General features: G+C 34.7%; 1 protein-coding gene across 3 annotated transcripts in view; it reads right to left on the bottom strand.

Moving 5' to 3' along the window:
• Positions 1-310: 310 nt before the first annotated feature.
• The window catches only part of LOC117123782 (ankyrin repeat domain-containing protein 10-like), a 13852-nt gene continuing 1305 nt past the window's right edge, over positions 311-12857 (bottom strand). Inside the window, exons 2-6 of one of the 3 annotated variants that reach the window (XM_033269817.1) lie at positions 11250-11402; positions 8663-8754; positions 7170-7471; positions 4496-4659; positions 3155-3293 (exon numbers count right to left, since the gene is read on the bottom strand). In XM_033269817.1, coding sequence (XP_033125708.1) covers positions 4502-4659; positions 7170-7471; positions 8663-8754; positions 11250-11402 — 705 coding nt within the window. In that variant the 3' untranslated portion in view covers positions 3155-3293; positions 4496-4501. The other 2 variants (XM_033269800.1, XM_033269808.1) reach the window with 2 other exon arrangements.

The raw sequence follows: 12857 nt of genomic DNA on the forward strand, positions 1-12857 counted from the left end.
CAATCAATCAATCAATCAATCAATCAATCAATCAATCAGAACACATCAATACAATTAATTTTGAATCAAAACATACTCTATATTAACAGCTATTATTTTTAATGCAACAAAACAAAACTATGCAAAAAAACATTTGTAAAGAAATAGAACTTGTTTTTAAAACACTTTAAAGACGTTTACATGTTTTAAACCAAAACATCTGTGAAACCATGGAGGAATAAAATATTCCTTCATGGTGAAACTAATAGCACCCAGACAATACTATACAATATTTTACATCTATAACAAATCAAAGTATGTCATACCGAAGTCATATATAAACAAAAATATTTTATTCACAAACCACTTGATAAGCATGAGATGCAGTCTGTTTGTAAACACTTATACACACTCAAAAGTTATTTATAGGACAACTCTTAAGCTCTGTCCAGACCTGACAAGAACATGTCACATGCCTAAATATGGTCATCACATGACCATATATAGGCACATCATGACTATATATGGGCACATCATGACTATATATGGGAAACAAAGTTTGATAGTCTGGACAGGGCTTTATACAAGATGTTACACATTAAGGATCAACTTACGACAACTTCTAACCACCACTTAAAAAAAAAAAAAAAAAAACAGCTAAAATTTACAGTACTTAATATCAGTACAACTCATACGATGACGAAAGACTTTCACTGTTATGTCCAATATGGTATTTAACAATTTTCGCTGTCTTAATACTTTACTTTTTACATAAAAGCACTAAAATTTTGTTACATTACTCTATACTGTATACAAAAGCAGAGCATGGTAAAAACAAAAATCTTAAACATTTACACTTTATTATTAAATACAGGACCATTATGTAAAACAGGCTATTACACTTTTCTGATATGTTATCCTGTATAAATATGTTCAATAAATAAATATATAAATAAATAAAAACCTAGCAACAAATTGAACATTACGAAAATATATAACATCATCAAATACATATTGTAATAGATAAGTACATAAGCAAGTAATAGTTCTAGGGGTAGTGGTGGTGGTGGTGGCAAAAGGGGGGGGGGGTGTGGGTGATGTGGGGAAATGCTTGCATCCCAAGATGCCTCATACTGGAAATTTGCTGAGCAAAAGGATTACACTTAAAGTTAAAAATTGCTTATAACCTAATATTTCCCAGCTAGCACCTCCTTTACTTAATCCTCATTCCCCCACCTTTTAACCTTTGTTTCCCCTTCCCAATGTTTATACTCATAGATACGCCACTATGCATCTTCTAGCATTTTACTGTCATATTTTTAGACGGTATTGATACATAATACACATTAAAAAAAACAAAAAAAAACTCCAATGCATGAATGAATTTTACAGTTCAAAATAGTGTTTAATTATACCCTAAGATCTTATAAACAAGATAGCGTTCTCTGCGTGCAAATGTTTTCAAATAAATATCATTGTCCTTATAATTACAGTACTAAACTTAAGTGTAGATGTCACAACAAAACAGTGTGGACACATTCCTCCAGGCTAGTTTACAGCCCGTCACCTGACCTTATAGTGGGTATAACTCTGCAGAATTTACAGTGCGATCAGTGTTTTTAATAGGAAAGGGTAATGTTATGGTAGCGTAAACCAACCGCCAATATTAACGCGAGAATTAACTACCAAGGAAAGGCACTATGATTGTTCACATATAGTGTTCATTTACTTATTCTAGCGTTCAATATGCTTTGCATGCTTTGGAGTTTATGTGATTCTTCGTAAACCTTAGCTAGCCTAGAAATCGTAGTGTCAAAATCGCAGTTCGCGGATTGAAGACTCTTGTGCATACCCAAACAGGTCATAGATGCAGGGGCCTAGGCCTAGCATTTCTCGAAAAATCTCAGGGTTTGTGGCCAGTATCTTTTAGAGCATTAGCAAACCATTATGAAAAAAAATTCTCAAGTTCAATATCCAATCAATATATTATAGTTTACTGGCATTTCAACTGACGTTCTTCAACATCAAATATGTGCTTTACACTCCGAAGAAGCCACACATTTTCCTATAACCGAGCAACACTCACGCTGCCTGTTTACAATTGATACCCACTATACATCATGTGACCAACCTAGCGGAATGTGTCGTATACCATAGTCAGTTTGATCATATTATACTGGATTTAAAATCACAATTTACTTAGAAGCTACATGTAGATTATCATCCAAAAACATCTTTTCAGGCGTTCCTTGCTTTTTATACAAATTTACAAAATTTTCAAGCATAAAAAAAAGTGATTATCATCATGGCGATAAAACTGCCATGATTTTACTGCAAACACAGCGTCACACACAAACTTTTTATTAAAAAAAAAAACTAATATTTACAAAACGCGTCTGCATCAACATAATTTTTTGTGAATTTTAATTAATCGTAATTATTTAAAAAAATGTCCAGAAAAAAATAACTGAAATACTATTAATAAATTACATTCAAAACAACTGTAAACAATAATTTAAATTGTCCATTAGACAAAGTCTCATTGTAGCTATGGGAATAAAAACATATTATCTAGTTAAACAAAATCTAGTATTCACAAAATGCATCTAAAATAAACAAAATTAAAAAAATATTAAAAATTGTCCAGAAAAAAACTATTAATAACTATATTCAAAATTGAAGCAGAACAATTACTTCCATTGCTGCTTAGAAATTCACTTTAAAGTACAGTTCCCATAACAACGCGGAAAGTCTAAAGTCCTTAAAAATTGGCATTTTAATGCGCAGCATATGCAAAGCAGGAGTATGTATAAAATAAATAAATAAATATAGCTGCCCCCCCCTCCCCACCTTTGAATCCACTTGTTCAAGTTTTTATCATATCAAGCTAAAAGTGTACAAACACGAACGTAGTGTGATAAGAGTAATCAAAATCCTACATCAATAAGCATGGCAGAAGGGTGTGCTTCCGTACAAGGAATCGTACATAACACTGTCGTAACCCTGAGCCTGTTCCACTGACCTCTGATGTTCAACCATACTAGAAATTGGGCTGGAACGGTTACCATGTACAGATGTGGCGTCCACACCATTCATAAAGTGACTCTCATTCGACATAGCATCTTCATTTCTATCAACTTGCATATCATTGGTTTCTGAGTTGCAGTTAACATCTAACAGACCGTGGGTTCCGTTAGTGTTAGGTATACTACCATTGGCTGCACTACCATTGGCTGCCTGTGGTGGGGCTGGCTGAGCAGCCAATGGATGTCCTGGGACCGTGCTATCTGTGAACTGCAGGGGAGTAAGGCAATCTGCATGCATAAAAAAGAAAGTGGAATTTTTAAAGGCAAGTAAAAAATGATTAAACACTGTACATCTAAATGCTGCACTGTATGGCAAGCCATTGTTGCGTTTTAACTAACAGTGTATGTAAACAGGTAAATGAAAAATGTACTGTACATAAAATAGAATTATAGAAATATAGAATACATAAATTATGCATTGATTTACATAACAATACATAACAGATATCATATATAAATCAATCATTAAGGAAAATAACAATAAACACAAGTAATAAAAAAATTATAATTTGACACATGCATAAATAAATTTTTTTTAAATTATTTTTACACAAGGCATATTAATTTGTTTGGGATGTTTTGACCACGTAACAAAATATGGTTAATACTGCACGCGTGTAAGAAAGGCAAAAATGAACAGATTGAGCACGCTTCACGGCGCAGTGTTTGGACGATTCCATTATACGAAAAACGCTATTGAAAGCCCTTAAGAATGAAAAAAATGATGGAAGAAGATTTTATATAATCAGATTAATTTTTATATATAACTGATTACAAGAAAATTCGGATTAGTGTAGGCAAAGTTATGACGTAAAGAAACATCTCCTCATAAGCCAGCTCAAATCCCACTGAAAACATACTGATATCACTTATACATAGTAATTCAACCCAAAAATGACGGGGCAAAATATTTGAAAAAAAATATTTTGTAAATTTTTTACAAGAGCTATATTTACAACCTTCTATAAACTTGTTTCAAATTAATTTATCTGACCTCTAGTTTTTGAGTTATGGTTTTTGTAGTAAAAACAGTCAATGTTTTTGAAGAAGCGCTATGGTTAAGAGATAGTGTGATTTTCACGGCGGTGCATTTGCAGTTAAAATGGACCAAACAAATTGATATATACAATAACAGTTGAGTTTTCTGCATTATGTTCTAATCTGGCAAGACTAATATTGATACAATGATGTTATCAAATCTATGAACAATAAATAGTGACAAATAAAATAAAAATAAACATTCAAACAATATAAATACTATACATACTAACATACATAAACAAAAAAACTAATAAATAAATATAAAACAAACAGATCTATTATAAATATTTTATAAAATATAAAAGGTAGAAACAGTAGATGATGGCAAGTATTATTAATCTCTCATAATGTCTTCAAAATCTCATAATTTCTGAGTCTAGATACAGTACTTTTTATCAAATGTAATGTCCTCGGAGGGTCCTATATTGGTTTGTTATCGGACGATGGACAAGGTTCATCGCATTCTCATTGACCCGAGGTGCGCCATCTTCCATATGTTCCTCTTCAACTGTTGTGTCCTCAACAGAGTTATTCGGACCAATACTGAGAACATCTATAATAATTACATTAGATGTTGTTCAGACAAACAAAATTATATAAGAAATGCAGTCCCCTCTGCAGAAATACAAAACTGTTGTTTGTTGTATATTACAATACATGTAAAATACTGTAACTGAAACATTTTTTCCCAATTAAAATTTAAAAATGGAACAAACACACTAACATTTTGGCACCCGACTGAACTCTATGGGACCAAGATGTACCAGCTTGGACTTTTCATGTACTGTAGTAAAATAATGTATTTAGTCATTAAATTTTGTTTAAAAATACAAATAATACACAATGATATGAAAAGCAATTGAAGATTTTGTTCATAATCTACAAAAATAAATGTAAAGCAGGATAGTTGAGATGAATTTTGCATTTATGTAATCCTAGGATTCGAACCCTGTACTTTGCAAGCTACTGTACTGAACTTCGCTCTACCACTTTATAACACCTAGTCAATATACTGTACTGTACAAGATCTGTAAAATACTAATCTAAGTAAGAATGCACAAGCTTCATCAAAGTGTTAAGCCAGATAAAAAAAAAAAAGAGAATAAAATACCAAATAAGTATAAAATAAAATACAGTAACTCTAAATTTACATATAAACAATTTACAGTTTGCACAATATAGTATGCAAAAAAATTATACTTTTTTTCTAAATTGTTCATCGAGTCCAATTTCTACTACCGTATCCATTACAATTACCTTTGAAATTGTGCATACACAGATTAAAAGTTTGTTCAATACAAATTCAATTACAGTTATTAAATTGATAGAATATTAGATATTTAGTGTACATGTTATAATAGATTTTAAGAAATGGCTACAGTTTGCCCTCCATTTCGAGCCCATCTTTGGGACCTGAAAATTTTCAGTGGTCTCAGGGTTCCGTTTCCACATAGATGGTGTTAGCATATAGCATTAATAGATTGAAGATTGTTACTTGATTCTTCGAAAAAGTAGTCTCGAATTAGAAGGGTATTGGAATTAAAGGGTCTCGAATTGGAGGATGCACTGCATTATAATGAGTTATCTTGCAAACAGTTACTGTATGCACCACAAAAAGCACAAGACCAGACCACACTAAAGATATGTTTTGGAGTTTCTCTGATGACAATGCTGGTTGAATTTCTGTGAAGACTTTACGAGATTCATATTACAAAAGCCTGACATCTCCATCGAGCTGGTTTACGTCGAGGAACTTGCTCCATCTCCATAGCTTCAATATTATTTTTTAAAGTTGATTCGGTCATCATGGACTCGTCGGGAAGATCAACGTGACTGATGGCGGTCAAGCCACAGCTGACCGCTGTTGTAATGTCTATAGAAATGAGATGGCGGTGCATTAAAAGACTGGCCACATGTTATTCCGTGGACATGACAAGCCGTCTTAAGCCGGGCACTCACAAGCACTAACGCTGTACGACCGGCGTACAACAAGTCTGACTTCACTCCCTGTAAGCGCTAGCCAACGCGATGCCATCAGCTGATAGTTGGTGGCAGTCTAAACAGATCGTCATTATAATGATCCGTTGCGAACGCGTCATTGTGTTCTTCATAGAATCGCGCCAGCAGCGAGTGCCCGGCTTTACACCATCTATAATGACTGATGTTAGAAGGTGTAAGCAAATGGTATTAACAATGTCAATTGAGGTAGGGTGTGTGGTGTGATTTAGTTTACTAGGGCTAGCATACCTTCAATTGTGGATGCAAAGGATAGATACACAGAGGGAATATCCCAAAGGGGAATCAAAATAGAAAGGACCCAAAGACAGATTCAGAGAGGGAGCCAATGGAAAGGGATCTGATAGGTAGAGATCACTGAGAGAGAACTCCAAAAAAGGATCCATAATCACAGGAGGTGTTAATGCAGCGAATAATTGCGAATGATGTATTCTAGTTGATGTTATTAGTTGACTGGAACAGTCATAGCAGGGTCACCACATGCAGGTTAACAGCGATCATTGAGAGAAGACTCCAAAAAAGAAGGACCCAGAGGGGACAAATCTGGATAAGAGGAATCAGTGGGGAGAGGAGCTTCAGAAGTAGGGATTCATTCAGAAATGGATCCAAAGGGGAATCCAAATGGAAAGGACCCAAAAAAAAAAAAAACAGGGGAAAGTCCTCCCACCTGAAAAAAAAAGGGATTTGGAGGGGATAAATATGGAGAAGAGAGATCCAGTGGAGAGGGGACAACTAGAAATAAGGATCAATCCAGAGGTACGGAATTAGGTTGCATATTTATCCATATCATGAACTATATATTAAGGGTCATCAGATTTTAAAGGGGTGGCCCAATATTCCCCCTCCTTTAGATAATTCCTAGATCTACAGGATGCCACAATGATTTTAAAGCTTATGGCAAAAAGCTTGGGAATTAGCAATAACAGTGAGTGATTATTGAAAAATGTGTGCATCGTGTACAAAGTGCTTAGTTAATTTGTATGACTTTACATATTGAGTGAAAATAAAAAATAAAAAATAAAAAAAACCACCTAAAAATACACCTACCATCTGTTCTTGCCTTCTTTGATCCATTTTCATCATTGTCTATCATCGTCCTCTTCCGGCTAAAAAAACAACTCTGACCATTAGCTTGTAGATCCATGCTACTATCGACATTAAATTCATCTGTATGACCATTAACATGTTCAAACACGCCAGCCTGAACTCTGTTCAGACCGTTTGCCAGGGGATGACCATTAGAGTGGACGGCAACACTGTTCATGGTCTGTTGTAAATACTCAGCACACTGCTCATGGCCGCAGGACACTGCTAAGTCCAGTGCAGTATGTCCATTGTTATTCGGCACACTTTAAAGAAAAAAAAAATGTTTAATGTTAACTGAAATATATTTAAATGAATATTGCAACTTGTTACATCATGTACAATGTGCCTCCAGTTACAAACTCCCCTTTCTGCATTTGCTCAAAATTTTTGCAAAAATTTGAGGACTTGAGAACCCAAGAGCAACTTCTTTTTATCTTGATTCCTTTTTATTCATATAATCCTATTTATATTTTATATCTATATATTATTTTATAATTGTACATAAATTTCAGTTTTTTAAACATTACTGAGCCATGGAATTAATTTTTTTGTTTTTGTTAATGGATATTCATGAGGCTTGAGGATACAAATGAATAACTGATTATTCATCAAGGCAGGAGGGATGATATGAAGCATGAATCCATATTTGATCTCCTTTTTATACCACATAGCAGATAACAATTAACAAAATGATAGTCACATGAGAATGTAAATTGCTTAAGTTTGCTGTATGAAGTGATGACAGTATTAAAAAGCAAAGAGTATTAAACTGCAAGAGGTTTGACTACCCTGATTTTGTAAGCAATGGAAAATTTAAAAAAAGTAAAACCACAAGATTGGGGGGGGGGGGTTTAGAGTGCAACCCTATTTACAAACGCTATTTACGTTCTTTTGAAGTACGCCCTCTAGTTTGAAACAGTACATTTTTTTAGATAGGACTGCGTTCCAACAAAACCCTGAGTGTCGGACCTCCTACAGTTTTATACTCTGGTAAAAGATAACATCGGCTCTAAGAGTACAGTACAATAATGGAACTTAAAAGTCCTATGCAAACAACAGAGCCAAGCAACAATCACTATGCAGTTAAAATAATATCTATTAGTATTAGAGCACCTTAGCTCAGTCGGCTAAACAGGTGGTAGCCACTGTGTGTGCACTGAACCGTGGAGATATCTAGGTCCCCGGTTTAATTCCCATCGCTGCTCTCCTTGTGTTTCAGCTGGAGGGCCATTGGTCCAGTGTGGCTGGAGGGCCGTTGGTCCATTATGGTCCGTGTGCATGTTAAAGAACACTGTACACTATTGGAAAATAGTAGGGGATTGTCTCGCCGTATTCTGCCCAATCACCACCAGAAGGAGCCCACGGGAAATAAGTCTTCTTTATAGACTTCCGTGGGTTATCCTTAGTGTTTACACCAAATAAATCCATCCATCCATCCATACTGTATACTGTACCTTGATATTGCTCCAAATGATTGCAGTAGCTTCAAACACTCTATACTGCCACTCCTAGCCGCCTTGTGCATTGCTGTCTCTCCCAAGTAGTCCTACAATAAAAAAAAAAAATACGTCAAATTTTATTCTCTTAAGCTTCCTACAATCAAAAAAAAGGTCAAATTTTATTCTCTTAAGCTTTGTCCACACTATCAAATTTTATGTGACAAAAATGTGCTATGGCCATATTTGGATGTAATATGCCCATATTTAGGTATAATATGACATCATCATGCCCATATATGGACATATTCACACAAATTTGTCCTATCGAATTTTATTTTGTGTGATGTGCCATAACATATGGGCATTATGATGTCATAGTACTGCACCTAATTATATACCGTAAAACCTTGAATTGAAGCCCTGGGCTTCGTCTTTTTTTCGCCAACTTTGGATGGGCTTCTTTTCGAGGTGGGCTACTTTTTGAGATGGGCTTCTTTTTGAGACTACTTTTGCAAAGTAAAGAGTGGGGGCTTCTTTTCAAAATGAATGCTGTAAATTTTTTTAATTTGTACAATTTAGCAATAAATAAGGTCATTGTAACATTAACATGTATTATGGAGTGTATTTAGCTGGCATTAAATCACCTAAACTAAATGAAAATGTATAAACCAAACATGTTTTTAATTTATTTTATTTTCTGAAATTCATGCACAGTGTATGTACTGTACTATCTCGAAAAGAAGCCTATGCTTTTTTGAAAAGCCGCTGGGCTTCTTTTCGAGATGGCTTCTTTTCAAGGAAAATTTTGCAAACCAAAGAGGGGGCTTCAATTTGAGATGGGCTTCATCTCGAGATTAAGCCCATTGGGCTTCAATTCGAGGTTTTAAGTTATGGGCAGAGCACACTTTGGTGTCACATGAAGTTGACAGTGTGGATAGAAAATTATAGCACACATGTGAAAAACCTCTTTAACTATAAAAGACACTTTTTAATCTGAGAAACATTATCATTAGGTCAAACAAGTTTTCATAATCTCAAAAGCTCTGATGAGGGCAGTATAATAGGTGCAGTGCAGAGATAAATAAGATCAATCAACTAATAAATCAACCAGCCGAGTGTTACTAGAGCTAAAAAAACTCCTTACAGTATTAAAGCTGCATTTCACATTAGATCTGAAAATTCAGACTATTTTTCTAATGCGCTGAGCAAAACTTTAAATAAACGTACCTATCCTTAAATACTGATTCAATATCTGATAGGTTCAATAGGCTTTCTGATCTGAAAATTCTGATTATCATATTATACCATTTATTTTCCTTTAATACTAATTCAGTGTGAATGCCCCTTAACTCTTGTCCTGGTTAGTATTATTAGGATGGATTCTTTATTCTAATATTTTTTTTTCTTTTTGGGCACAACACACAAACTTTTATCTAAAGCCAAACATTGACACACACTGATAAGGCAAGACTCTTTTTTATTCCTTGTTTCACATCAGTAATTATTTCTTTTAAAGATCATCAGAGAAGGGCTGAATAAAAATTGAAATAAAATTTTGTTTTCTTATTTTAATAGCAAATATTTTGCCAAAAACATCCAGATGGAAGAGAAAATAAAAATAAAATTTGATTGGTGAATGTAAAATGGGATGGTTAAATGCTTCAAATTTATATAATTAGGAAGAAATATCTTATCTTTGGAGATTTTAAGGCAGCGGAGGGCATAATATAAAAATAAAGAAAAACTTTTATTTCTTTCTGAAACTTCTAACTTTTCACGGCAACGGGGGTGCTAATTGGCCAAAAATAAAATTTTACTTTTATTCGAAATAATCAATATTTGCATTCGGTGGGTTTGCCAAACAAGGTACAAAAAAAGTCTTGCCTAAATGGGTATGATCCAACACCTGAATGAGATCGGAGACAAGAAAAATTAATAATAATCTTCTTAAAATGTCAGATATAAATATATAAATTTAACTCATTTTGTGTTCATTATTTCTCTAAAGCCCTCTCCACACTACTGTATCAAATTTTGTTGACAAAAAAACTGTGGTATCCCCATATAGTCATGATGTGCCTATATATGGTCATGATGTGATGTCATCATGACCATATTTAGGTATTAAACATGTTTTTGTTAAATGAAGTTTAAGAGTCTGGAAAGGGCTTAACACACTGACAGTTATTTTAAATGCAATGTAAAAATAACATTAAAATATATTTTCATGTTGTGTACTATATCATGGAAGGAAATGAACTCAAGGGAAGTACATATTATGCAATTAGAGATTCAATTACTACATGTAGGTACAGTGAATGTTCTATTAAGAAAATAAAATGTTAAATATATAGAGCACGGCAGAACAACGTAAAGACCTGTGCAGTCTATCAAATATTATTTGACAAAAACATGTGAAATACCTAAATATATATGGTTATGATGACATCACATCATCAGCATATATAGGCACATTATGCCTATTTGTTTGCACTGTATTTGAGCAATTTTTAAAATTAAGGTCATGAAAATGGTAAAACAACGAAATAGCAAATTCAACAATAAAGGGCTGTAATAACAGTTCAACAATAAAATACAATACCCTTCTATTCACCACAGTTCCATTTTGAAGTAACCAGAGTAGACAATGTGGTTGATTGCCGAACGAAGCAACGTGAGTCGGAGTTTGGTTAAACCTTTCCGTAGCTACATCATAGCTGATTCCTGCTAATACAAGCTTTTGTAAACACTCAAGCTAAAAAGAAAAAGTGAGAGTGTAAAAAACAAAGAAACGAATACTGTAATGCCATCTGTTTCAGATGTGACATACTGTACTGTACTTATCAAGAATTCTAGTCAACTCATCCTCTCGAAAACTCTCTCCTTACAATCTTGTCCCTACAAACTCACCCGTGACTACACACATGCCCCCACAAACTTGCCCCCACAAACTTTCCCCCAATCAAACTTGCCCATCTCCCCTAACAAACTCGCCCACTAAATAACTCACCCTCTAGTTCTGCAGAAACTAGTCAATGCCATGTGGAAGCATTGGGTACTTTATATTGTTTCTGTCCAGTGGCCTAACGCCTACTGTATGCGCTCTCATGCGGCGGTCCGCAGGGCCCCGAAATTCTAGGGGCCCCAAAGGGGCCCTACCCATAGGTTCCTCGATCTAGTACCTTGGCCAAAAAGGACTTTGTTGATAAATAACACCATACACTGTAATGTGCCTCTGAAATAGACTGTAGGGCATGTATATCATTTATAACGTTTTTTTAAAGAGAAGGGGAAAAGTCGGCCTGATGGGGCCCCTCTCGGCTCGGGACCCCAGCAAATTTGTCAAAAAAAAAATTTAAAAAATTAAAAATGGAGATAAAAAAGAAAATTATACAGTCAACTCTCTCAATACCGACCACCCAGAAAACCGGATTTCACGCAAAACCGGTCCCAAAATCATTCCTATTCTAACTGTATTAAAATACTTTCTGAAAACCGGATCTCCCAAATCCGAATTCCGGCCAAATTCTTAAGTCCTGTCCAGAACAATAAAATTACAGTATTTACAATTTTAAGTCTGTAAGTGCCATTTCCGGCCATCAAGACGTGCCATAATAATACATTTTCTTATCTCAGCCCCACAAGGGCAACAGCATAATGTGTGTCTGAAATCGACTGTAGGACATATCATATTATATCCAGTGGCGGAATAAAGAGTTTGGGGGGGGGGGGCTGCCGGCCCGGGGCCCCACTAAATTCGTCAAAATATTTTTTAACTGGAGATGAAAAGAAAATCATATTCACAATTTTATGTCTTTGAAGTGCCATTTCCGACCATCTGAAGGTGCCATATTCATAAATGTTCTTACCTCAGCCCCAACCATGGTGGGTCTGAGGTGGTATGGACTCTCCAACTGTGAAAGTCCCTCCCTGGCCTCAACTTTCTGGATCCATATTATATCATTTGGCATTGTAAATAATGTAAAGTACTAAATGTGTACTAATATTGCATGTTAAATACAGAGGGAATAAGATAAATATAAGGGAGGAAGATGGGTCTGAGGTCAGGGAGAGGGGGATGGGAATAAGCTGTGTAGTTTAGTAAGGGTATACTGTATAATAATTAATAATAATAACTCATTACTGTAGGCCTATGTAAATATTTTTTAATTACTTTTAATTTGTACAGTACAGTATTTAATATATCTGC

Source organism: Anneissia japonica, unplaced genomic scaffold (genome assembly GCF_011630105.1).
Source record: "Anneissia japonica isolate Jap-2015-1 unplaced genomic scaffold, ASM1163010v1 scaffold169_len739621_cov184, whole genome shotgun sequence".
NCBI classification, from domain to species: Eukaryota; Metazoa; Echinodermata; class Crinoidea; order Comatulida; family Comatulidae; genus Anneissia; species Anneissia japonica.